We start from the raw sequence: 27,845 nt of genomic DNA on the forward strand, positions 1-27,845 counted from the left end.
ACATCTTGTCTTAATTTAGTCTCATTTCTGGTTTTGTGGCTTACAACGCAATTGGCTCATTTTGCACCCTCATGGACCTCTGTATCATCAGGGGTCCCACAGGGTAGTGCCTTGGTCCGCCATCAAAGTCCAGGTTCATGGATGAGCAAATGTCAAAATTTACAAATGCTTGTAGGGTTTTCATTGCAGTCCGGTTTTTCAGGGAAAAAGTTATACTTCAAACAGGGCTTGCCCGAATTCATAGTTTGTCAAAATCTGTATCATCATATGCCAATTCGCTACTTGCCACCTTGAAACCCTTTATTTGACGTTAATTTTGTCAGCTCAATTTTGAAATATGCATGCTTATGTCGGCTCCAACTCAGAAACATTCAATTTATGTTGTGGAATCTTTTCAAAGGCAAATGACGAGGTTTCTTGTGGAAAACCTTGGTTTATAAGTGTTTGGGGTTTGCCCTCTTTGAAACTCTGTGGTTTGATTTTGTATCAGGTGTGGTTCTTTAAAGCAATTTCAAATGTTTTCTGGCTAAATCCTCCAACCCAAACATTCCAAATCTCCTGGAAAAATTGCAGCAACTAACACTCTTTTGCCTTACATATCTTTAATGGATAATGGCACAGAATAATTTACTTTGAAAAAGAAATGCTTCTGTGCACCAGTCAATGCAAATTTACAATTTAGTTGTCAGTAGCTATGTCTGTAACAAATTTACACAAGATAGGCCTTTCCTAAAGTTCAAATTCAGGCCTCTTTTGCTAACATCCAACCAAAGTTTTTGTAGCAAAGAAAAAGACAAGGTTATCAAAAAGTCTTACGTTCATAAAATCGTAGCTATCCGTTCTCATTTTGCAAGGTGTAAAATTGCCAATAGTTGCTTATGTTGCTCAGTTGATAAGGAACTCTAACCATCATGTGTGCTAAATGAATATTATATCCCTCACTCTATCAGTGTCTTCTGATAAACAACCAGTCACAGTTGTGAGCAATCACCTCATAAACCTTTTTGTGAAAAGGATCCGCCTTTGCGTAACAAATAACACCTGAGACCATCCTTGCTTCCTTTTGGGTGGGATTTCCCTCGAGATATAACTTTCAATTCCACAAAGAAACCTAAAACTACCATTGGGATGCCAATTCACTTTTACCTAGATGATAAATGACAGCACTTGGCATTAGCTTTAGAAAACTCTCACCATGCTTCTTCCGCGTGAAATCCTGGATTGCTTGCAAAATGGTTTTCGAACCTTACCAATTTGACATGCAAGCAATCATAATTGGCAACTTTTGGTAACTGAATTCCAAATTTAAAACAAAAACTATTTAGGCTCCAATTCTTTGGGGACCAAGCCAACCTGTCTTTTCGAAGTAATGAGGAAAAATGCCAAAATGAACACAAATGCCAGCAACAATAAATGTGGAGTTCTGAGCCACAGGCGGGCATTTTTTTTATTTAGACGCAATAGTGGAACGAAGAAATATCATCTGTCAATTGGTGATAAATTGAAAAAAAATGACAAATTTAGTTGTCTACTCAAACACCACAAAGATGAAATAGAGTGCTGAAAAATAAGAAAATCACACGAAAATATTACAACAAACTTTTTTTTTTTCACTTTTCTGCCTTTGCTCAAAAATAGTCTCCTTTCTTTTTAGGATTCGGAAAAAAATATTTTCCAAAGCCAAAGGTCTGAGATTTGTTCTTTTCCTTGCGTTATTTTTCATAAAAATCATATTCATTAATGACGACTTTCCTTCCCTGCTAATGCGTGTATTTGCAGGTGCTTAAGTTTTTCAGCCCGCAATAATTTTGCCACCCTTCTGTGAACTATTTTTGAACTCGTTCCAATTACAGCACGTCTCCAAAACTATGACATAATGGCAGAGAGTAGAATTGACCTCATCTAGATCTTGCAAAAACCACAACAAGAAGGGAAATTACGCTAGATCACTGCAAGGACCTGATCTGCTTCCGAAATCGTTGGCACACAACGGCCACTTAATGTGTATCGATATTTGAAGGCCTCGCCAGGATCGCAGGGCACAGAATGAAATAATGACGAGAATATAAGCATTTCATAAATTTTGGCAGGATCTGAAGTGACTAACCCCGAAGTCCTATTGACGTTGAATGACATCCGATAGAGCAAACAGATTTGCTGAAGGTGATTCACATCATTTGGGTCACAAATAGTGGAAAATAGCAGTCTGCCAGCTTAATCATATTTGAACCGAGGGTAGGGGGGCTCTTGGGTGGGGTTTGTATCAAGTTCTTAAGTCTGATCGATTTTCAAAAATAAACTTGGAATACATCAAAAATTGAGACACAGTTCCTATTTAATTCTTCTTTGACACTAATTTGACAGGGGAGTTTCACGCATTACATAATATCTTCAAGCCAGCTCCAAAGCTTCCGTGTAAGTGGGGAGCCCATCGTCAGCTGTATCTTCATCAGTTTCCACTTGAACTTGAACGTCTGATTCCCTTTGTGGGGCTTTAGTGGCGTCCAATTTGGCCTCAGAGGCCTTGGAATGGTTGGTGAGCACGGTCCTTGTGTACTTGGGTGGTTCTGAATCCACTAGGACATGATAAGCGGGAGGGGGTGTCTCCTCAACTGGTGTGATGTATCAAAAAGATCAGAAATACTGCCCTTTATGGGTAGAACTCACGTGGCTACCTGAATTACCTGGATTGTGAGGAGCGTTATCTGATCCTCTTTGGTGGGACGGTAAAACCCTCTCAGAGAACCTTTTCTCGATGTGTGTCTTCTCTGTAATTTTCTGCAATGCATGGAAAGCGGTTTTTGTTCAAGAAAATGCACTTCATTCACTATCCCATAGAGGATTAATGGCGTACTTGAAGATTGTTTAGCCCCTTGAGGACCATGGATGAAAACCCAAATAGGTTGAGAATCCAAGCAAATCGCAAAAGGATGTCCAAATAGAACGGAAGGCTCCCGGATTTGGACACATAAATCCGCACAATCTTCTCGGAGCTGATAAGTGGGAATTTCAAAGGGATTCCCATGTTATATCGGCCATAACGATTGGCAAAGGGTCTCGGCTGCCTTCGGATGGGGTTCTGAAATCAAAAAAGAAAGGCAATCTTACAAATCTTAAAAGCGAGGTTGGGGGACAATGACTTCAGAACTTCCAAAATAGCGAGCGCTCAAATTTGAGCTCGCTAAAACCTGGACAAGACTTCGAGCGATTAGTTTCCTTACTGTGGGCGGATGAAGGTGCGAAAACATGTAATAATCCTCCGTATCTTCTAAAGTGATTGCCTGCATGTGTTCGGTGGAGAAATCCCACAGAAATAGCCGCAGGTCGTCCCTAGCCTCGATGGTTTTCGCCAGAGTGGACATTGATATTTGGAACACCATAGCATCGCGGTCAATGAAGGACTGGCCCACATCTGGATAAACAGTGTTATCATACCTGTAACAAGCAAATAATCAAATCAAATTGAACTTGGTGCTTTAGTGTATACTTTGGTGGCATTAGTTTCGATGTCAAATCGTAAATCCTTTAGAGCCTTTTTGCAGGATTCTTTTTTCTGTTACCGATCGAACTACTTGAATGGAAGTGAAAAATTGATTATGGTTGAGTGGAAGAAAAAATTTTATGCGTCATTTTATTCTTCTCAAATCGAAGCTCATGTATTATTTATTTTTATTCAAAGCCCCTACACTCCTCCTCTTTTGTACAGTGCCTGAAATGGGAGCACAAGCTCCTTGACTCCGACAGTCTTCACCCTCAGTTAATAAGTACCCCTTAACTTAACTACAATCGAGTCAAGATAAATGCCAGTTCGAACCAGATATGTCTCCCTTTTAAGGTCACTTTTTAGACGGAGCTTACCATTGCCTCGGATGGAAAACCTTCTTGACTCGTTTCCACTCGCCCATCGCATTGAGATGCGTGCGCAAAGTGAACGTTATCTCAGGATTAGCACTCCGAAGATGCGCAATGAATTGCTTCATTTCACGTGGAGTGAGTCTAGCATCAGGGTAATACTGATCATTGGCAATTGCAGCAATAATGCTGATCACCAACGAGATACCTGTAAGAAATGCGGCTTCATTTTATTAAGATTTTTTCCCCCAAGGTGAATAGTAAAGTCATGGATATTTGGAACACACGGGCATTAGGACCAGTATTTGCAGGGGATGAATGACTGCTTCTGATGATCTTGTTTACATGCATCATACAAAGCAGGAATTGCCTTCATCTTTTTTGACGATCCTTGATATTTGGGCTAAGAGGATTACAACAGCTCATTACTAGAGTGGCACATCCTTCGCTGAAAGCTTATGTCATCGAGTTTCGCTTGTTAATATTTGCATAATTACCGTTTGTATTAGCCTTACAAAACTAAACTTCTTGCATCATCTTTTCCACTTTATAGGCTCTCAATAAAACCATATTGAACATACGAGGATTTTTGCCCAAAAATGTACCTTCCATAATAAAACAAATGATTCGTTTATAGATGTCTGGCAGACCCAATAGAGAAAAATCAGTCAAGCGAAGATACGGAAAATGAAATGAAAAGCTAATTGCTTCAGAAACGTTTTAAGCTGAACGTCCCTCAGCTCCTAAATTTGAAAGCCAAAGATGCTTGCGATCAACGTACGCTATTCAAAGTCAATCAAAGAAAGTGGTTGCTCCCATTGACATTCCATGGAAGGCGGGAAAGGCCTCAAGAGAAAACATGACACTTTTACTGCGGCAAAGTGTGCTCGAAAGTAGAAAACATGGAGACACCAGCGATGAAAGGCGTTGTACTTTGAAATCCGGAACCTGGAAACTTGCTAATGTGATTGATTGCAAATTATTTCAGGTCATCAATGGAAGATTACATCCGTCCAAAAAAAGCATCATCAAATAGCCTAAAACCAAAAACTCGCTAAATCAATCCTACTAAAATATTTGGGTGACTTGATTTCTTTTTTGATACAATTTTCAAAATTCGACGTAGCTAGGAAACAATTGATTTTTTCCTACAGTTCTGTACAGTATATCCATCAAAAGCTTTTCATACACTTTCGAAGTAAGACATTTGCTTTTTGACTCAATGGAGCACGGTTATATGTAGACGAATTGAATACATTTTGCAATTCCATATTTTAGGATCGTAAAATTAAAAAAACTGAACACCAATGCCATCAAATATCGGTTGGAGATGGGTATTGAAATGTCAATATGCTTGTTATAATGTCCCGTTGACTTAGTTTTGAGGAGAAAGATTTTGAATGGTTCTCAGATGCGGTCAGGTCAAAGTATTGATGGTCCAAAATACATAATGTAAAAGCATACTTGTGACATTTAGAAATTGCCATCAAGCACTTTAACCAATTCAAATATCTCTGATGACTCCTTTAAAGCATAGATACCTAAGAATATCCCTCCAGTGCAAGCAACCGTGGTGCAATCTGGACATTGGAGACTGGCAATGTTTTGCCAACAGTAGTTGTAAGTGAAGATGAAGTAGACAATCCAGACCCAAACGGAGACGTTGGCATGAAGAACCGCCAGAAACCACGTCCAAGATAAAGTCTCCGAGAATGGGGATCTAGAAGAAAACCGGTCAAGAGCGTGAATTGACTTGTTAACAAAACACTTCAGATTAACGCAATGAAATACTGCACTCGTAAATATTGGAGAGTAAGATATAAAGCAAGTCCTCAAAATAACGGAATAGTTCGATAAGCCATTTTTTGTGATCGCCAAACCTTTCCCGCCAAGGTAAGCTTAAACTGATGGCACTGATATTTTTGAATGTCAATTACTAGCACAGCTTTTGCACAAAATGTGTTCCTAATACCATTCTTGAAATCATTGATAGTATTTGCTTCAAACAAGGCATGTAAATATACTTCAAATGACTTCTGACATGTCTTGAAGTACAATTATTGAAAAATACCAATGAAGTGTTCTTGGTAAAGGAAGAATTTGCTTCTTCCTTTGAAAATTGGTTCAGACACATCTTGATGAAATTTCAAGTAATTTGGTTCCTTGTTATGAAACTGTTTCTCACTCTGGGAATGGGCTTCAAATTAAAAGTAGGCATGTTGTAACTTAGAGCAACAATTTGTTCTCAAAAATTAGTTCAGTGCTTCATAAAAATGGCATGATAATTTTTAACAGCTCTGACGTCTTTTTATTAACTATTTTGGACTCTTATGCTAAGAAAAAAAATTAAAAAAAAATCTTTATTGCGAGTTTGAGTCTCATTGAATTATTTGACACGTTTTCAATATTCATTGGGATGACCCGATTTTGGGTTCGAGGAAATTGATTGGAGTCTAAAATTCAAATTGACATTTCGTGAACTGGACTTTGGTGACTTGGAATTAATCCGTGCACCTTATATAATGCCTGCCTTTTTTGTAAATTTCCTAACAAACAGATATTTAAACTCTACTCAAAGACGACCCATCCATTTTTCATCAATGCCTGATGCTTGTTTTGTCAAATTGATGGATAAAAACCAAATTATTAATTGTACTTGCCAGATATTCACATTTTATGATGCAGGCTTAATCATAGACCACTTGGTGTTACCAAATACACACATCCATACATGCATATTCAAAAGAGGCAATATTCATGTACATGTACTTAAATTGCATATTTCATACATTTCTTATGTTATATGTCATTGTGTGTTCCTCATCAATTGATATAATGGTTCTTTCTTCTGTATTTCTTTCTATACGTGTTTTTGAGTAAGTTTTGCGTCATTTTTCATTGATTATAGAGACTATTAGATTGTTTTTGATTAATTTGATGTTCATGATTATTTCCTTTAAATTCATCTTTTAAAAAGAAGAGATGGAACTACCATAGATACGGAAATGTTAATTAGGTTTTATGTTAGTTTTCTATCATAAATTCTGTAAGAAGACGAGCACGTTTAGCTTTGGAATACGATCTGCAATAAAGAGCCTTGGTTGTTTAATAAACTGGGGTCCTTGGCGAACTTAAATGCATGGATGTGCTCATATCTACAGATGTTTTTTCCATATTTCGGTACTGCCTTTAATTTGGGAGCGCAACAGGCACACTTCAAAACAACCAAGTAGTGAACAAATAGAAATTGATTGCCGCCTTTGCTTGTGGGATCACAAAACACTTAAAGTTCAAATTGTTTGGTAAGAAAGAGAGAAAAAACATTTTCACGTCCTTTCAGCTTCCAACGTCTTTTAAAGATGTTTAGGCTTAATATAACTATAGACTTTATTTTGTTCAAACAACAAAAGATAACTGACCCAAATACAAAATGAAACGCTGCTATTGTCAAAACCTGGATCGTTTTGTTTGTTGTTTTGTTTGTTACGAAGTCAGTCGCTTGGCCTGCCATATGATTTTGGGTATCCCAATTGAGGGATATTCCCGCTTCGTCGTCACAACCAACATTGATTATTACCTCAACCTCGGGAATGACCGCAAGTTCGCCAATTTAAGCTGTTGAAGCAGCAATTCATGCTGTTATTTCAATACCGCAAAGAAGCTTGAACTTGGCAAACCTGGGATCGAACCAGGATTCACAAATTGGAAAGTGGACGCTCTACCAATACGGTTCCCCAGCATGCCTGAATTGTATGAGAATTATACATATGAGCTGCTATTTTCGTGGCTTATCCGCTTCACGGCTTATCGGCCTAACCCCTTCCAAGAATCAATTAAACTCTGCGTCGACCGATATTCTCAACTCAGATTGGTTGAGGCATAAGGCAAAGCGGTCAAGCGGTCAAGGGGATAAGCCACGAAAATATCTGCTATGGTCTACAAATATAACCTGCTATTTTCGTGGCTTATCTGCTTCACGGCTTATCGGCCTAACTCCTCCCAAGAACCAATTAAATTCTGCATCGACCAAAATTCTCAACTCAGATTGGTTGAGGCATAAGGCAAAGCAGTCAGTGTGGTCAAGGCGATAAGCCACGAAAATATATGTTATAGACTACCACTACTTAAATAACAGCTGCCCAAATCTACAGAAGAACGTATTTGTTTTCGTGTGACGTAATCCTTAACTTTCACCTCTTCTTAAATCCTCAGAAACCCTTAGGCCAATCGGAAAAGAGTTTTGGTAGCCTCACTTCCATTGGCGGGAGTTCCAAAACCTTTGAAGCGAAACGTTCACATAATCTTGTATTACTTGCCTAACGTTCGTAGGAACTTCTCATTGCTTCTAAGGTGAAAGAAAAGTTGAACTCAACTTGGATGATTTATGATAGCGTCTTGCTGCATTTGTTTTTTTTGTTACTCTCTTATTTTCAGCAAATTTCATTTTTTTTAAATAAGGAAAACATAAAGCAGAGTACCAGCAGATTGAAATCAAAATTAGCACATGCAGACTTCTATGCTCCTTCATAGCCCCCTTACGCTTCACGAAATATGTTTTACGTTCTGCACTTCAGAGGGCGCTTCGTCATCCAGCCTCTACAAAAAAGGGCCAATTGGGCCAATTCCTTTCTTTTTGACTTATGATGCGTTTCTGTTGTTTTTTGGCTAATTCTATCAAAATCTTATTTATAATTAGCGCCCGGGTCACGTAATGTCCGGAAAAGAAATTGCGTTCAAGGTAAGGCAAGGGCAGTTTATTTAGCGATCTACCGTAACTCTTCCCGTTTTTGGGGGGGCCGTGTAACGATGCAAATAAGGGCCCTTATTGATCCTCAAAATGCCCTCCAAAATTCAACGGTAAATAAATTGTATTTAAGGGAAATTCGAAGTCCAAAAAATTTGGATAAATATATTTTACCCCAGCTCGTCTTAAAACCTCACGTTTCCATAATTTTAGTTTCATGGTTTAATCAAGTATTTTTTCCATTAAATATTCATCTGCAATAACTTTGTGTAACAACTCTGTCGTCTGGCTGTGACACTTTAGTCTAAAAGAGATTGGTGACTCTCTAATGTCTGGTCATCTTAAAAATGACTCTCGTAATCCCAGATTTCCGCCCTTGATCCGGCCTGTTCTAAAGGGTTTTGCAGTTCTTGTATGAAGTTTCCCCATACACCAATGGTTCGAGCATGGACACCAAAAGGCTCACGCACTTCCCTCAGCCTTTAGACGGCCTTCAGCAAGCCTTTAGCTTTGGTTCTGATCTCAAGATTGCGCTCAGTTGAATTTATGATCATTGTTTTGTTGGCCAACGATGGGAGGGTAGCCAATCGCCAATAAGCTCCAATTGAATCATTTGTGATATGGGATTATGTTTCATTAGTTCCTTTTATTGAGAGCCTGTGTTTCATTGTCCACGGACTTCTAGAAATATGGACTGCGAACGAGCTTGCCGGTAAATCGGCCTGCTCTTGGTCATAGCCACTCTGAGCCACTTTTCGAATTAAAGTAACAAAATAAGAAACGTAGATCTCTTCAATTAACAGTAGGTCAATTTATATCATTTACATGCAATGTTGATCGTTTCTAAGCTATGTTGTCACAAGCTTATGTAGCTGACCAAGAGCAGGCCGAAAATTCAAATTTTATGTAGTGTTTACTGCATAACTTTGAACATGTCTCCTGAGTTCCCTAAGCATTGGTTTGTGCTCAAACTTGACTGAGTTCATCAATTCAACAAGATCTTGTGGTCGTATGAAGTGCTTATTTGGGATAAGATGAGCTGTTTAGGAGATAGGATATTTTTGCTTCCGCTTGCAGTCCATATCTCTAGAAGTCCGTGCAATGTCAAACAAGTCTTTGAGCGGGAATAAACCTCATCAAAATGATATTAGGAGGCCCTTGATTTATTTACACCCTGTAGTGAAAAGCCGCCCTTAGCACTAAGTAGGATTAGTGCTGGGGTGAGTCCAGCAGAGGACTCAAGTCTCTCAGTTTACTCAAGTCGAAAAAAAGAGACTCTTATTGAGAAATTTAAACTAAAGAGTAAGATATGTTTTCACCCATCCGGACTTGAGCTTGGACTCGCCCCAGCACTAGTCCGACATCCATCCTCAAACCGGATTCAATCTTGGTTTTCCATCGTAGTGTAAAGCCGCCCTTACTATTGTAACTTGATTTCCATTCCAATTGACGACCCACCACTATGAAAAAACAGATTGTATCACGATATTCTGGGGCAACTGAAGTCCAATCCAAAGGCCTTTTATGCCTATGCTAACCTCCGGTGCAAGTTTATGCCCAGATTTGTTCCGCTCATCGTAGATGGTGTCATCCTAAATGACGAGTTGAGCATAGCAAACACACTCAGCGAGCAATACAAAAATGTGTTTTCCACCTCCCCGCGCCGTACCGCTCATCGATCTGTTGTCTTAACCCTTGGATGATCCTCCCCTTAACATCACAGAGGGAAGTGTTCTCAAGGTTATAGTGTCCCTAGACCGATCCAGCTCAGCCGGACCTTGTGGTATAACCGCAGCCTTTCTCGGGGAATGCGCACCTAAATTAATTCGAGCTCTGACCACCCAACTCAAGAAGTCCGTCAACTTTGGGCGTTTTCCCCGACTGGCTGAAAATGGGCCACATCACTCCAATCTTCAAGGGTGGGGATTCCTATCCCTCCCTCCCAAAGAGTTACCGTCCCATCTCATTGACATCAAATCTGGCCAAAGTGTATGAAAAAGTGGTTAAAGAGTTTCTTTTGGACCATCTAATCCAAAGTGGTCAAATCCCAAGTCATCAACACGGTTTCTTGTCTAAAATGAGTACAACTACCCAGATCATCGAGCACTTGGAACATGTGCGAGCAATAATGACAAGCCATGAAATAGCAGACGTCGTCTACCTGGACTTTGTAGAGGCCTTCGATAAGATGGACCATGGCTTATTTTTGCCAAGACTCGATAAGCTCAACATCCCCAAGAGTCTCTTAAGATGGATCAAAGCGTTCCTTGCGAATAGGAAACAGAGGGTCAAAGTGGGCCATATCTACGGTGACCCAGTTAAGATCATTTCAGGCATTCTGCAGGGCACGATACTCGAGCCAATGTTTTTTATCCTATACATCTCACCTTTACCTGGCAAGGTGAAGCATTGCATAATGTCGTCTTATGCTGCCGACACCAAGCTCATCGTAATGGCCAAGATTGCTCCTTTCTCCAAGAGGACCTTAATAATGTATACAAATGGGTCGACGAGAGTAACATGATACTAAATGGATCCAAATTTCAGATCATGTCATATGGCTCATCGGCTTTCCCTCCACATTACTTAAATAATGAGGGAGCTGAGATTGAAATTTTCTCTTGCATCAAAGACCATATATGACTGTATGTTTAAGACGACGAAGGTCCCCGTTAATAAAAGCCGCATGGCTTATGAGGGACCAGGGGTGATGTAGGTAACATTTGTTCTACTCTTTTATCATTTCTATAACCCGAAATACAAATGCAAAAAAATATTCACCTCAGCGAGAAGGTAACTAAAGCTGCTCAGATGGCAGGCTGGGCCTTACGCACCGTCAAGATCAGGGATAGGTTAGCTATGGTTACCATCTACAAGTCCATCGTACAACCCCATCTGGACTATGCTTCATTGATTTGGAGCCCATCTTGTTGGCCCATCTTGTTGGCGAACTAAACAAAATGGAGAGTATACTCCGGCGCTTCAATCGGCAAATCACTGGAATGTCTAAACTCTCCTACTGGGATCGATTTCAGCATCTACGCCTGTACAGTGTGCAAAGGAGACACGAACAGTATGCCATATATTACATACTTTTGAATGTCGCCATGAGCTGTCCCAAAGCACGGACATCAATTTCGTCCAACGAGACAATGAACGTGTTACCTGTATCCAACCTCATTGGAACAATAACAAGAATGCGACTGTTGAATCAATCATGCGCCACTCGTTTCTTGAGAGAGGCCCAAGACTCTTCTATAACAAACTGCCCTCCTCCCTTCGGGTCATCTATGTTGAAAAAAATCATCTCCCCAAATTCAAAGAGGACCTGGATAGCTTCCTCCAAAAGTATTCTAGACCAACCTTCAATACCCAGGTATCATCGATCAGCAAATTCAAACTCGATTAATGATCAGATTCACTTTCGAGTGATTGGGTAAATATATTTACCCTTATATAAGGGAGATGGTTCTAGCGCAGTTGGTTAACGCGCGACCGAGTTAAACTCGGGTTCATGGTTCGATCCCAGGTCTCCCCCCCCCCCGGCGGCCCCCAGAACCCAGAATGGGACGAAATAGATGTATATACTGTAAAACATTGTAAAGACCTATGATCCAATGAGAAATATCTCGCAATAAATAGTTTTTTTTTTAAATTTGTGCCTTGAATCAATTCAAGACATCTGTCTGTGTACCGTATATAAATCATCATTATTATTGTTATATAACTCTGTACAAGTCGATTGTCCAGCCTAATCTTGAATATGTTTCACCCATTTGGGCTCCAATGAGTTCAGCAGGTTTGCAAAAGCTTGAGCAGGTCCAAAGATGTTTAACTAGGAGCATTGAGGATATGAGAGAGCTCTCGTATTGGGAGAGGTTAGAAAGGTTGGGATTGTACAGTGTTCAGAGAAGGTACGAAGGGTATCTGATACTGCGCGTTTTCAAAAGCATTCATGAGCTTGCTCCCAACCCAGGATTTAGGGTCAATGCTAGTGACCGTAGAGGCTTAATGTGCGTTTTGAGAGCACCTTCAAGCCCTCGAGAATCCAGGCTAGTTCGAACAATGAAGTCCACATCTCTTCTTTCTCGGCTCCTTCATTGTTTAATTTGCTTCCCTCCAATATTCGTAGGAAATACGTAGGCCTTGTTGATCCGGTAGCATCTTTTCAAGTCAGACTTGGACAAGTTTTTAGATAGCATACCAGACGAACCTACATTCAAGGACTAGCTCGGTCTGCCAACTCAAATTCGTTGGTGGACCAAATATCATATAAAGATTAAAAGGCTATAAATAGACAAATCATAACCTTTCATTTAAATAGTGCTGGGGATTACATTCCCTGTAGAGGTTAGAAAAGCCCATGAAAAACAAACAAAAAAAGGAAATTTGGAAGCTTTCATCTTGGATTGCTGGACATACTCTCCATCAGCTGTAAATATATTACATATATAGAATATTGGCAAAAAGTTTTTAAAGACCACTTCGCTTAAATTGTTATGTTTTCCTTTGTTTAATATTTATAAGTGATTGAATGATATCAAAGCTGGCCATTCTGACATCACCTCCAGCAATGTTTCATTTCAGAATCTTTCGGATGATGTTACTCAACAAACAGCTCACTAATGTTTTTCAAAATGTAAATTAGAATGTTAATGAATGTAATTGATATATTTGGTATCGTGGCTTCAAAAAGTATTCGCTACTATGCCAAAAATTATCTTGACCCAAGATAGCTTGGAGAATGTGCCAGTAGAACAATGTTATTTTCGCCAAAGACTTTTTTTCCTGGCTTGATAGCCCTTAAAAAAATTTAGAAATCCTTTTCTGACTAATTTGGTTAGTTGAATAAGTCATACTTACTTGAAAAAACAGACAAGTCCGAGCATGGGCAAAATCACCTCCCAAATGATCATGATTTCCCAAAAGTAGCTGTAGTACAACAGATTGCACACATATGAGAACTAAAACAGAAAGAATGATGATGATGGTTAGTCACATAAATGGTAGCACGGAATTCCTGGTCTATGGATATTGCTAATGGATTGAAATCGGCCAAAAAAAGCAATCAAGTTCGGTCAAAGACAAAGATTGAAGTGTTCGTTAGGTTCAATTAGGCTCCAAACCATTTCCACGAATTTTTCTCTTTCAATATCCTGAAGGAGAGTTTTTGCAGAAAAAGTGAAGAACTAAAACCCCAAGACTTCAATTGAAAAGACATCGTAGAAGGAATCAAACGTCATCATGTAAGTCTATAAATTGCTTCATCACAATTCTGTCTGAATAAGGAATGATGATATGCTTGTGAATGAAAGATCCCTTTTTAAGCCATAATTTTAGTTCTTCCCATGCCGCGGAAAGAAATCACCCATGACAAGGCACTGCATCAGATATTGGTTTTTTCATGCCTTGCATGTTGTGCACTATCTATAAGTAACAAAGATGATATAAGCCATGGCTGGAAAACCATCCGAAAATCTGGCCTTTAAATACATAGTCAGCCCAAAAGTTAGGCCGGTTGACTTGTGGAATAAAATAGATTATGTCGATCCCAGTTCGTCTTCTTTTTCGTAATGAATTATACCATTCATCTGTGGGGGTTTGAGACAGTTTATGGTATGTGGCCACACCCTTCTCCCTCTGGAGATTCACTAATCCATGTTCTTAATTAGTTCTGGGGCGAGTCCGGACTGGAGTCCGAGTGCACTCGAGTTTTTTTGTTCGATTATGGGGAATTAGCCGGACTTGTCAAAAAAAATACTTATTTTTTTCCCTTAAACTTCGCAAGACGAGTCCTTCTGCTTGACCTGACTCGTCAAGTTCAGTAAAAAGTAAAAAATATCAGAGGACTCGTACGAGTCCGACGTGTGCCGGAATCGCCCCAGTACCACCAGCCTCAATCATGATTTTGCTCTTTGGTTCCTTTACTGTGCCTAGTCTCAAGAGCAGGTCCAAAGTCCAAACAACCCTGAAAATATTGCTTAAATATTATTATGATGAAACCAATGCTAATGTGCCATAGATACCAATAAACCATTAAAAATACCCATTCATGGCCATTCTATCTTTATCATCGTCATCTTCATCAGATACAAACTACAATTGTACTTATATCGTACTGTGAAGTGCTCTTCAAAAAACAGAGGAAGATGACACCTACAGCTTTGCTGTTATGGACAAAAAACTTTTCAAATTTTGAGTCATTTCTTGTTAGATCAACTAACTTGTGGAATTGGAAAAGTTGAGTCAGTGCTCAGCAAACCAAGGGTTGGTTTTTAGAATGATTTGTCAAGTTTGGTGAACTAGATAGGCATTTATTTGCCTAAAATATTTTTCTGTTCAGGGTCTTCGTAGATTAATACCAAATGGTTGGTAGATCAAGTACTTTATTATTCTTTTTTTATCATTTCCTGCTATGCTTTGTTTTTACTCATTCAGACATGACAAATATCACATTCAAGAACATTCTTTGCATTGGTTACAAAATCCGGAAATCACAGCAAAAGCAAAAAACATGTTTTTCTACAAGACAGAGTTGTATTACGCTTCAAATAGTTCCTTATTTTGATTTCTTATTTGATTCCAATCATTGCAATGACAATTTCTGCTAAGACTACTCTGTCAAAAATCCTGATTTTGCTGGTTCATTTTTACGAAAGGATGTAAATGGTCGTCCTTTTTATCTTGCGCATGGCATCATATACTACGTACTTGGTTTGGGATCATATCGGATTTCCATTTACGATTAAGTGTATGTATGATCTTCGTATTATTTTAACGTGAAGATGTCTACTAAGTTTAAATCTTTTTGAAGCATGAGCAGATTTTCCAAACTATGAACTCTTAAATGCATTGAGGCAAGAATTCTGACAAAAAGTAGCAAATGGTTCAGGCCCTTGTTGGTAAACATCTTCTTACTTGAATCGAAAACGATGTAGCGTTACGTAAATCCGTCGAAGTTTCGCAGACATTGAGTGAAGTAATTCCGAGGTCTTTGCCAAAAGTAGACAAAATAAGAAATTGATATGCTCCCTCAAAATGAGACAACGCGTTCATAAGAGATTCATTTCGCTTTTCCAAAGACTTTGTTCCGGTAGCTATCCTGTTCCCTTTGATTTCATCTAAGGCCCATTGGAACAATTAAGCTCGCAATAAAAAAGGCAAAAAGCTGGGAATTTTTTTTTTTTATTGAATTTCCTTTGTACATGTTCTTGGCTTAGCTGAGGACCAAAAAAATGATTTTATTGGTTATGGTGGGGAAAAAATATTTTGGTCCTTTTTCCAAAAATGACCTTTCATATTGATAGTAATGGGGATCACATTCCCATTCGCGGTTGGAAAAGCCCTGAAAAAACCAAACCAAGCAAAAACAGGGTAAGGTAACACATCAATAATTCAGGGTGTAAATTTCAAATCAAAACTCGCAGTAAGAGTGTGACATGGTATTAGCATTTTGACCTTGTCCAACATAAATGGACTTACTCAAGTGGCGAGTGTCTGTTCATATTTTTTTACGTGCATATGCTAATCTCTTGCCAAGCCCAGAGTTTAATAAAACCTAATTGTTACGGCATTGAACTTCTGGTCCAGTGGGCCTATGGACGGACTTCTAGAGATATGGACTGCGAACGGAAGCAAAAAATTCTAATCTCATAAACCGTTCACTTTATTCCAAACAAGCAATGAATACGACTAGAAGAACTTGGCCAAGTTTGAGCCCAAAGCTATCCCTGGGGAACTCAGGAGATATGGTCAAAGTTATGTAGAGATCTACGTTTCTTATTTTTCTAGTTTATTCGAAGAGGGCTCAAAGTCGCTATTACCAAGAGCAGGCCCATTTGGCGGGAAGCTCGTTCACAGTCCATATCTCTAGAAGTCCGTGGCCTATGTTATAAACAGTTTGTTCGATGTACAGCACGCCTTTTGGTAGATGTCCAAAATCTAGGTGTTGGCAGCTGATGCCTGGGTTTGATAAATAGCACAATATACCTGTTTGGAGTCAATTCTTTGCATACCATCCATTGCATTGTTGAGCTCATGGTTTGCCAACATCCAGTGTCTAGTAATACATGACGTTGTTCACCGAAAGTGCGGTCTGGACTGGTCACTGAATCCTAGCTAGTCCCTCTACTTCAAGTTTGCTGCTCAAATGGGAACACGTTTATGCACGCTCTGGCAGGTTCGTTCGTTTGCTGGTACTAATGTCAGTGATGCAAGTTTGGGGCTTCAAACACGTTTTTGAGAAGCTGACCCTTCGTTCACATTGCTATATGAGGAAAGGTCAGCTTCGTTAAAACCAGTTTGAAACCCCAATTTTGCATCACTGGCATTGGCAGGTTCGTTTGTTTGCTGGTACCAGCGCTTGCATAAATGTCCGAACAGGGACCCTTATTTCCAACGTCAGGCAACCCAAACGAAATCCGAAGAGACACAGTTGATTGCTGAATAAACTACTCGTTATATGCCATGCACACAATTTCTTTTCCGGGCATTATGTGACCTGGGTCACTAATTATACGAAAGATTTTGATATAATTAGCCTAAAACAACGCATTATAAACGCATTATAACTCAATAAAGAGGAACTGGCCCAATCGGCCTACTTTTGGTAAAAGCTAACTCACAAAGCGCCCTCTGAAGTGTAGAACGTAAGACATATTTCGTGTAGCGTTGGAAGTCCATGGTGATCAAATCGTGTCTTAAATATTGGGTTCATTAGATTTTGTTCTCAATGCAACATTCCGTGTTTTCTTAAGATGCTAAAAGAATTTACCAGCAAGAGCGCAAAAACGCAATCCTTCATTGGCGTCAGAATTCGCCTTCAAAATAATACTTAAAGACCGGATCAACACAAGACAATGAAAATTGCGTTCTTGAATGCTAAAACTTTGCCCCGCCAAATATAGCGTCAGAGTATCATTAAGTGACGTCGAAAGTTAAAAGTATTTAAGACTTTACTGATTATTGAATTATTACAAGCAATATGTTCTTGCCTTTTTCCGAACCTTGATGATGAATCATGGACAACTGTTTTCTCTTTTTTCTTTGACAATTGGCAACAGAAAAATGATTTAACTTAGAAAAGTTAAACAGGTGTTTGAACTCATTTTGAGTATCCAAAGCGTTTGAGGCAAGAACTTGGACGAAGCTGAAGTAATGTTTCTTTATCATAAAACTAACGGTACATATTTCTATAGTGCTCACAGAAAGCCACGTCTCCAAGGAAACAAAGCTCAATTTTCAAAAACCCAAATCCTGAAATTGTTGCGATGCGTTCTCCTCTATATCGACTTTTCATCTCTGAAGTAAAAAGTTACAGTACATCTGCAGAAAGCCTGTCTTTTCTATAGCAAATGAAGATAATTAGAGAAGTGCCGAGACCAAAATGTTTTATGATGAAACATCCTATTGGGAATAACTTCAAACCTTCAAGTAAATCTCAAGTATCATGAAGATCAAAACTTTCCAAATGAACTATACCTGGTTGACCTCATAGATAGGATCGTCAGATGCGATCTCCTCAACGATTTGCTTGGGCATCACCTTCAGATCCAAAAGGTTCATTGACTCCATTGCTTTGGTCAGGACACTCAGGGACAGTGAAATGGCCATGCTATAAAAAAAACCCTTCACTGAAGTGATGATTTTCCCTAAATTATCTGACAATTGGTTCCTTACCTACTCGACTTGCTACGACATGGCCCTTGTCTTTCTCTCTCTCTCTCTCTTTGATTCCTCTTGATGTATTCCTCTTCCTCGGAAGGATAGTTCTGTCACTGTCAGCTGATGACGACGATCTCCAAAGATTTGGAAGCTATGCCGATGAGTTGGTTTGTGGTGGCACAATGATATATTATCTTGACCGCATCCCCAATCAAATGCGAGTCTTCGTTGTTTGTCTCAAGATGATTGGAATGATGATCTGGGAATGGAACACTTGTTAGGGATTGCGTGGACCTCGCTCACCCAGACTTTCTTTGGAGGCTCTCGTTTGGACCAATGGCATAGCATGGCGCTCTTTGCCTCCAATAGAGAGCTTTCCAATGGAAAGCTGCCAGAGCCAAAGCAAAGAGAGAGAAAGAAAGTGGAAATGGAACAGGGATGTTAGGTAGTTGTCCGCTATATCGTGGAAAGTTTTCAAATTAACTACTCCTCAGCAGTGGGATGATGCAATTGTTGAATAGTAAACAAAGAAGGATGAAAACGAACCGGTTGTGGCTTGCCTCTGTAAATGAATCGGTACTCATGCTACAGCGCTACTCCAGGTGATTGAAGGCAGCGCCTCTACAATCAGAAACCATAACCTAATGGTCGTTTAGTGGCCTCCCATTCCCTCTAAAAGCTCTTCTTGGCCTTGATGGTGGAGCTCATGAGTGACTGCTGAATGATAATGTGGGTGTGGGAACTGACACTGACGGCAACAAAAGAGCTGTTCAGTGTTTAGTAAAATAAGCTAAAATATGAATAACAAGGACAAACAAGTTATTACCCTTTTGTCCTTTTTTTCAATGTAACCACTGAACAGAATGAAAGGAAGAATCATTTTTTTATCTTTTGCAATAAATTGTGCGTTTTACTCTTACCTACAAGATGCGCCGTGGCAACATTCTACCCTTACTATTCTATTGTCAGTTTGCAAGATTATTAACAGGATAAAGTTTCTTGTTTTAGTTTAAAATATTTAAGAGATGCAGATAAATAAATACACCGTCCTGCGAATACAGTTTTCAAAGCAATTATTTTAAGTCTTTCTTGCAAAATGATACCAAATCAATGGGCAATTCCCATGATATGTTGTTTGTTTGGTTGCAACATCCTAAAATAAAGAGCTGATGCCTCTTATGTTCTAATTGAAGTCACACATTGAAAAAATCTTATCAGAAATTATGTGTTTATGTATGTATAAGTTTATCGTTTCAACTATTTACTTGATACATATTTAATGGTTGAATCTGTTGAATATGTGCCTTCAAGCATATAGTAGAAAACATAAATTTACTGAAGTTTTTCTTTGAATTTTTTAGTTCACATACATACATTCAAAGAACGAATTGCTGCTCAACAGCTTTTTCCTCTGACCTAAATATTCCGCCTCTGTCAATGACGTTTTCCATCTGTCGTAACATATTTATTTCAGTGAATACGCGACGACAATATTCTAGCCAGCCTCAAGAAACAACGTGAAACATGGATATTTGGGCACAGAACCATCAGCAAACACATAATGAAATACACTGGAAGAGGGCGGAGCAGGAAAACACTAAAGAACTAAGGTTGAAGGTGAAACTTGGAACGAAATCTGAGTAAGAGCCTGAAATAAGCCGTGGAACAGACACCCGGGCGAGATTGACAGGGCTCTATGATCCTCGCCCTACGTGCCCAATCCCAACCACGCACCAAGCCGTCAAGCCACTAGTTCTAGACTTATGACACAGAGCATGTAGCATATCTTCAAAATGAACCGGATGAAGTAGAAAAAGACATGAGTTTCGATGAAAGTCCGAGATGAACGTTTGGTAGTCCCTGAAACAAAGAGAAAGTTTCGTAAATACGAAGGAACATATTCAAAAGAGACACGCAACCTATGAAAAGGCTCACATTAGACAGCCTTCTTTTGATGAATCAACAAGGTGAATCTTATTTCAAAATAGACTAACCAAAAAGAAAACTTGGCTCATATTGATTTCATTTTCTTATTTGATTTGATATCTGATCAGGATATTTTGATTATTGGTTGATGCCGAGGACTAAATTTTAAATGTTGCAATTGTCCATAGAAACAACTCATGGCTTTTCCATTTTAGGCATAAACGTTTCTCGATCCTTCCTCGAAAAATCATTTGCAAGTTCATCCGAAATCATTTGTCTTTCTCAAACTGGTGGCCATTATCGGCCCTTTTTGCAACATTTTGGAGCTAGATTACGGATCACAAATCAATTTTGCCCACTTGGAACAGATGAGCAAGATCAGCTTTTTGTTCACAAAGCCCACTGCTGGTTGTGATATTCAAAACCTTTGATAATGCTTGTTGACCGAATGGAAGAATAGAAGGCAAGCAAGCTATTCATTCCAAAAAAACCATATCTCTTGTTAAATGGGTGAAAAGCGTAATATGGCGGATCAAAAATTAATAAGTGTTGTCTCATTTTGTCTCAGAAAAAAATTGGTGTCCATTAACCTGCATTGAACGTTCTTGGGTGAGACGAATCCGTTTACCACTGTGACTAATTTCGTCCGTCAAGAATGTTAATTATTCATTTGCCGAAAGTACAATGACAATAACCCACATGTACTTTTCCTACATTGACTCTTTACCTAATCATTCGGTTTGAAAACTCACATTTAACATTTAAAGTGGTTACTGTGTCCTAACAACTATTCCAAACTTCACTTTTTTGGCAATACTAATGCTATATATCGTTACAATTGATTTTAACCTTTGACTAAATCGGCATAACAGGTTAAAATTGCCGTATCTGATTTCTTTCCAAGTTTGAGCGTGTCTGCCCTAAAGCCAATGGTCAGTTCGAGGTAAATTAAAAAGATGGGTATTAATAATAAAATAGTCGCATTTATACCATTTTCATCCGTTGCTTTTAAAGACATAAACTTGCATTCCCAACAAAGAGAAAATTCTTGCACATTATTGGAGGAATATAAATCATCGAAACATCAAGCATAATGTGCAAAACATTGGTCTTCTCCTCATCAAATTACCGAAACCCATATTTAAGGGAAAACAAAAGTAGCAAGTTGAAAATTTGTGAATGATTTATTGTGGAATCAACGGATGAAGAATAGGAAAAAGAGGATATTCACCAACTGAGTAGGGAATTGAATGAAAACATGTTGAAGAATTTGCTGTTACCAAAATGTTCAGAAACGGGCAATGAAATCTTTGCCCACCTACATCGATTTAGTGTTGAAACACTTGTATAAAAAGCCTTCATGGTATGAAACGGTTCTTACCTGATTTTTGACTCAAAGCAACGTCTCTCCTTGTTTTTCAGCGTTTAGGTAGAAGGGAAATTCGTTTTCCTCCTGAGTCAAAGGAGTGCCTGAATCTTGTCCTCCCCGTTTAAACATCCGATACACAAGAAGTTTCTGATGACTGAAATAAAAAGTGACAAGATTTCAAAGGCAAGCTTTGAAATTCGCAAATTAAGGAAATCAAGATTGAGTAAATTAATGGATTTTTATTCATATCTTCAGATTTTGTTTCTGCTACATAAAATCCTCATGATTTTGACGTTCAGCGGACTGTGTGTTGTGTATTATGTATATAACTTAAGCCAATTGCAGTTAACATATCAAATAAGAATCAATAATTCACCATTGATTGTCAATAATTTCCTAGAATTCACCACAATAAACAGCACCCCAGGCAAGGGCAAATGATGACAAAAATAGAGCATAGCTTATTTCAATTTTATCGTCACATTCATACTTTGACCATTGGACCATGCATATCATATAATTCGAGGCGACTGGAGTTGTCAAAAAAATTGGGGTTTTGGCCGTTAGGTAACTTTAGCAATTGTAAGTAACAATTGTTATAATTTATATAATGAACAAGTAACATGGCTGCCCGTCATTGGCACATAGAGTACATTCGGCTAGTCTTTTGACAGATTGTAAGACAATCCCTTAAAACAGAGGGCTAGTCAGAGAAGCGACACTCACATCTGATATTTTTTTGCCTCCCTCGCGGCTGCCAGGTGTGTGCGATGGGGATCAGCTTTGAACACATTCAGTCACGTCATTCTCAAAATCAAATTCCGAATTCAGGGAGCCAGTGAGTTGATGGCACGTTTGTCTGCTTTGGTTGAAACTGAGTAACGCAAGGGAAGTTGATTAGCCCAGCACCCTGCTGCCCAACTACCAAAATGTGTTCAAAGCAAAGTCTCAAGTGGCTTGGTTGGAGTGACCTTTCTCTGACAAGCCCTCTACCTTAAAGAACACAACTAGCGCCATATGGCTCGTTAATGGTCTAGTGTTCTCTATCAATTTTCATGACTGCTCGCACAATTACGCAGTGCAACAGATAAACTAAGAAAAATTCGTCAACTAGGATCAGAAGGAAAGTCCTAGTCCTTTTTTCTATTTTCTGAAAGATATGTCCTCGGTCAAGGTATGGCTATCAAAAAGATTTCCTCCCTCTACCGGGGCTTCAGAAAAGTCTTCCACATTTGACGGAAGACCTCAGTCTTTCACCTCTCAAAATTGATTGAAAGGTCATGGTCGCCAAAACGATTCGAGATACAATTTTTAAACTGTTTACACAAGTGTACATTACGACCACAGTACAGTATTACTTTGAGTTCTTTTTTGTTTTGCTCGTTTTTTCACGGCTTTTCTAACCGCTAGAGGGAATATAATCCCCAGTACTATTCAAATGAAAGGTTATAATTCGTCTAGGAGTTCAATTTCAAATATTATCCAATTTCAGTCTCTCAATGATAGGTTCGCCACTAGATGATTGAGTAATTTTTGTGTCACTGATGTAAATGGATATTTGATGTAGATTACATTTGAAGCCTAAAATATTGAGATGACCAAATACCTTATAATACATAATAGATTAATGATTGACTATTTTTCAGCCAAGTATTTGAATAATTGAGGAAATTAATGGTTTTTTCCATATCTTCCAATATCGTTTCTGCTACATAAAACCCTCATGATTCTGACGTTCTACGAACTGTGTATTATGCATGTATCTTATTTTGTAAGTGATGGTACACTTTTGATTACAAATTTTGTCGTAAGGATTATTTTGGAAGAGTTCACGAGGTGTTTCATTTCTTTCTTGAACTTGACTGGATCTTGTTCTTTCCTAATTTATTCTGGTATAGAGTTCCGAATTGAAATTTGTTTAGATTTAAACGAGCTATTGGACGTCTCCATTGGATGAGATTGTGTTACATTAATACCTTAATATTCTCCTGTATTAAGGTATTTACATAATTTTGTGGGTTTAAGACAATTTCAAACAACTGAAAATATATTTCGTGTAGTTTCAAACAAAATTTCGGGCAACTAAAGTTATGTTCTCATTTTGAGAACCTAATAACAATAGGTTAACGCTGGGAAAAGTTAATTTCCCATTGAAGTATTGCCTCGAGATGAATAAAGTTCAGTGATTAAGGTACTATGGGTTTGAGTCCAAAAAGGACAATGCTAACGGAGTTCATGTCCCTGAGACACAGATCTAGGCTCTTTTTATTTGTTTTGCTCGAGGAAGAACAGTGTTCAGGTAAGGTCAACAGAGTTGAAACACAATTCATCACTTAATTTCCAAATATATATATTGCCCCTCCGTCGTGAAATAAAAAAATAGTATCTGTTTACTTTGGAAAACAAACCATTTTCTGAAAATGCTGAGCTTTCAAGATCAAGTCGGCAGATATTCCAAGCAAACAGCTGACGTTGTTTTATGGAGTAAAACTAGAGCCCAATCAATTTGAACTGTGCATAGGTATGTGCATTTTCCAGTTATATTAATTTACCGGCTTGTTGAAGTGAGCAATATTCTGATATATGATAGGGTGGTGACAGTACTGCATCATTAGATGTTTTTTTTCTGTTTTGTAACTCAATTTTAATCGATTATTGAAAATTTAATGGGATTACGGGGCGAGTTGGTTGAGATGTTTGTCTAAATTCCCCCTCCACATAATGTCCAAATTCAGGGTGCCGGTCTATATTTTCCTGGAATTTCCAGGAAACCCTAAAATAATCCTAAAACAGGTCCAAAGGCACAAACGACATTTTCGTGGTTGTTTTGGCGTATTTCAGTGGCTAAAATGTCGCATTAAAAAGGAACATTTTAGTCGTCTTTCATGATAAGTTGTGGGCTCTAGTTCTCGGAGAGAAGAAGTCAGTGCTTGTAACTAACCATGAAGATTATTGAAACAGTATCAAGTCAATATCAATATTTGTGAATTTACTTACTCGTTCGATTTGGCGCCTCCTTCATTTCTGGCCACAAGCTTCCTGGTCACCCTGGGATCGTCTCCCACATCAAATCTTTTATTGGTGCCCATGAGCGGGATTCTTCTTAGATATGGGGCGGACACCCTTGAGGAATACAGACCCGGATAATAATTGGCCCGATGTTGAGCAATGAACTGCCTCACGGCCATGCTCTGCGGCTCAGCATATTCTGAAAGGATGGATTCAATGGAATGGTAGAACTTTTTTAAGACATATTCTAACATTTGAGGATCATTTTGCATCGAAGTGCATAATGGACGCAAATGAAGCTCCCCAAGAGGGCGTTCGAGTAACTCTTCTTCCAATCGCATCAACTTACTTCATAAGAATTAAAATCGTATAAGCTGTGTATGAGTCTTGTTACAACTCTTGCTAGAAAATATTAGGATCCTGTTTAGCCAAGGCAATGCCAACTGGTTTTTTTATTATTTTATTCAACCAGGTACAATCGATGAAGAAGTCTCCAGCACATTTAGTAAATCCTCTCTTTGGTAAGAAGTGGAAGTTCATTGTCGTATTATTTAGCTCAGAATCAACAACTGCCTCTTAAGCACTTCAAGAGGGAAGATTTTCAACTTCATTATCGGGTTACGAATCCATGACTCTCTAGAAGTCACTAACTGCATTTTAAAGTCTGTCACCTAGATATTTCGCTTAAACGAAATTAAATGTTAAAATATGAACTTTTAACGCTTGTGAGTTCAAGAATTGGTGACTAAACTAGCCTTTAGCCTTGTTTGATTCCTCAAAGTGCTCGAGCAAATTACGGATGGTGGTATTTATCCGGACAAATGTAAGGTTCCGCTGCATTCAAACATTAATGGAATCTCGTTAGCCAATTATAAAAGCGTCCAAATGACCCACTAGGCGCTTATGGATATGAACCGTGCATTTAACTTTGGCTAATGCTTTGAATTTTCGTACAGCGACGGCCGTATTACGAGGTATTGGATGAATAGTATTACATGTTATGTCACTGACAAAACGTAATGCATATGTGTAATGTATGAAATTAATTAAGGCAAATTAGACTTCAAGCCTTCAGGTCTTCTTCATAACAGGCAGTTCAGTACCTGTTGTTTAAAGCCCTTGCTTCGGAGGCAGCGACAATATTGATTAACTTTACCGGCTAGTTGAGTTGTTGGATTTTTTAGAAGTATGTCATGAATAAACTTATTGTCAACATGCAATAGCTTTTGCTTTCTTTGCATTAAGTTTAAAAAAGAAGCTTGAAGATTCAAACTTCGATAAACCTCACGCAAAGAGAGCGACAGCCATTGAACCTACAGTTTTCTTTGTTGACAACCGGTTATCAACGTATTATCGCGACTGAAAGTAATCAGAACCCAATACTTCATGCGTCAAAATCTGCTCTCTCTTCACTAGTGCTTACTTTCCAGCCACTCATCAACAGACAAGCCCAAATAAAGTGTCTAAAAGTTGCGGTTTGTTGCGTGGTTGAGAGTCAACATTTTACTAATGAAAAACGATGTTCATTGAAGAAATCTGCTCTCTAGCTATCGTCCAATAAAAAAAACAAAAACATGAAAAAAAAACCGTTCAGGAGCTAACTACTACAAATAGAGCTGGGGATTACATTCCCTGTAGTGGTTAGAAAAACCCGTGAAAAACCAAACTAAAAAAAGGTCACCTTCACATTGTAAATGCTTGAAGTCGAGTGAAAGCGGTAACTTGGATGATTTGAAATTTATTTTGGGTGCAATAAGTTTGGTTTCGTCAAGGTTAGACCGTAAAATGGTGGCAGAAATATGAAGTTGGTTAGTTAAAGAATCATTAAACATCATTGGTCATGGCTCTGCTGAACACTCTTTTTAAAACGCAAAAATTGCCGTGATTTTTACATTGCTCTGTTTTGACAAATGTGTCAACAAAATTAAAAAAGAAAAACAAAAGCAATATATCTTCCATTGAAGAAAGGCTTGGAACTTGCTGGACTTAGTGCCACTATAAAACAAGAAGATCATCTTTTTTTGTTTTTTTTCCACGGGTTTTCTAACCGCTACAGGTTATGTAATGAAATTGAATTGGCAGACCAAGCTAGTCCTTGAATGTAGGGTTGATCTGGAATGCTATCTACAAATTTGTCCAAATCTGACGGGAAAGATGCAACCGGATCAACAAGACCTACGTATTCCCAACGAATATTAGAGGGAAGCACATTAAACAATGAAGGAGCCCGAGAAAGAACGGATATAAGCTTGGATTTTAAAGCTGGTAATATTTGGCAATTTATTGTCTAACTCTTATCTGTTACTAAGAACCAGCCAATTTTTTAAGAATTCAAGAACCATTTTGTCTCGAGCCGATCACTTAAACTCTTGTCGCCCCATTCATCCCATCTATTGTACCGAATTATATCAAGCTTAACCTTTGCCTCAGACCTTGCATGAAGATAATAATGTCATATATCGAAGTTTATATTCATTGTCAGCCGGAGTCATTTTACTATACTAGAAAACACATCTGGCGGCTTTGAATATGAACTCCAAATTTTCGTCCTCATCCTTCTTGTCCAATATTGTAAAACACTCATTTTCCCAATGATTTGCTAGTCATCTGGTTTCGCTCCTGTCCCAGAATGATCATCTGGCTGATCTATTTAATAAGTGAATCGTTACACCAATATATCGAAAGATTGATAACAAAAATTACCTTCAGAATATCCTTGGACGGAAACGACAAGAGGGAAGAGGAACCCCAAGAAGAGTCCTATGGCGAGAATCCAATTGCTCCAGGGCAAGGCTTTGGAACCTGAGTTGGAGCGGATAAAAGACCCTTTAACCATGGTGGTAACCTCTGACGGACTGGCATTAATTCAAGCTCAATTAGGCTATAAGTAATGATGACTCTAGAACCTGGGAGGAGCAGCCCAAAAGAATAGCCAGGGTTCCCAAACAACCCGATCCTAGTGCTTTCAGCGGTGAGGCTTAGGGAAGTGAGCACAAGAGGAACCAATGGGACAACGACCACGGTAGAAAGGAACTCTGAGCGCCTGATCTTTTTCATCTTACCCTTGAGCCCTTGTTTTTCGTGGAATATAATGGTCCTCCACACTAGTATTATGCATTCATAGCTTGTTATCAACTACTGCCCATGTGTCAATGGTCCTAGATCCTGGATGTATTACTACGCAACGCAGCTCTTTTTGTGCAAAGTAGGGAACATTTTGAAGAGTGCACATCTTTTTACTTCAAGTGAACATTTGCCAGTTAAAAAACCTTCGAGGGCATC

General features: G+C 38.7%; 2 protein-coding genes across 6 annotated transcripts; both read right to left on the reverse strand.

Moving 5' to 3' along the window:
* Positions 1-1,436: 1,436 nt before the first annotated feature.
* LOC131891999 (uncharacterized) lies at positions 1,437-18,716 on the reverse strand. Of its 5 annotated transcripts, none has more exons than XM_059241713.1 (9): positions 18,279-18,715; positions 18,077-18,209; positions 13,460-13,560; positions 5,394-5,572; positions 3,859-4,060; positions 3,222-3,435; positions 2,855-3,079; positions 2,685-2,778; positions 1,437-2,612 (listed from the first exon to the last, which is right to left on the reverse strand). In XM_059241713.1, the coding sequence occupies exons 2-9, from the start codon at positions 18,206-18,208 to the stop codon at positions 2,392-2,394; spliced, it is 1,368 nt and encodes a 455-aa protein (XP_059097696.1). In that variant the 5' UTR covers position 18,209; positions 18,279-18,715; the 3' UTR covers positions 1,437-2,391. The 5 variants fall into 5 exon arrangements, with proteins under 5 accessions (XP_059097696.1, XP_059097695.1, XP_059097698.1 ...); XM_059241712.1 differs by having other exon boundaries at positions 18,275-18,715; XM_059241715.1 differs by lacking the exons at positions 18,077-18,209; positions 18,279-18,715 and adding an exon at positions 16,612-16,908.
* A 981-nt stretch (positions 18,717-19,697) lies between these two features.
* Positions 19,698-27,512, reverse strand: LOC131892009 (uncharacterized). Its single transcript, XM_059241730.1, has 4 exons — positions 27,267-27,512; positions 24,552-24,762; positions 21,567-21,708; positions 19,698-20,119 (listed from the first exon to the last, which is right to left on the reverse strand). The coding sequence occupies exons 1-3, from the start codon at positions 27,397-27,399 to the stop codon at positions 21,579-21,581; spliced, it is 474 nt and encodes a 157-aa protein (XP_059097713.1). The 5' UTR covers positions 27,400-27,512; the 3' UTR covers positions 19,698-20,119; positions 21,567-21,578.
* Positions 27,513-27,845: the final 333 nt, after the last annotated feature.

The sequence above is a fragment of the Tigriopus californicus genome, chromosome 12 (genome assembly GCF_007210705.1).
Source record: "Tigriopus californicus strain San Diego chromosome 12, Tcal_SD_v2.1, whole genome shotgun sequence".
In the NCBI taxonomy this organism is placed as follows: domain Eukaryota; kingdom Metazoa; phylum Arthropoda; class Copepoda; order Harpacticoida; family Harpacticidae; genus Tigriopus; species Tigriopus californicus.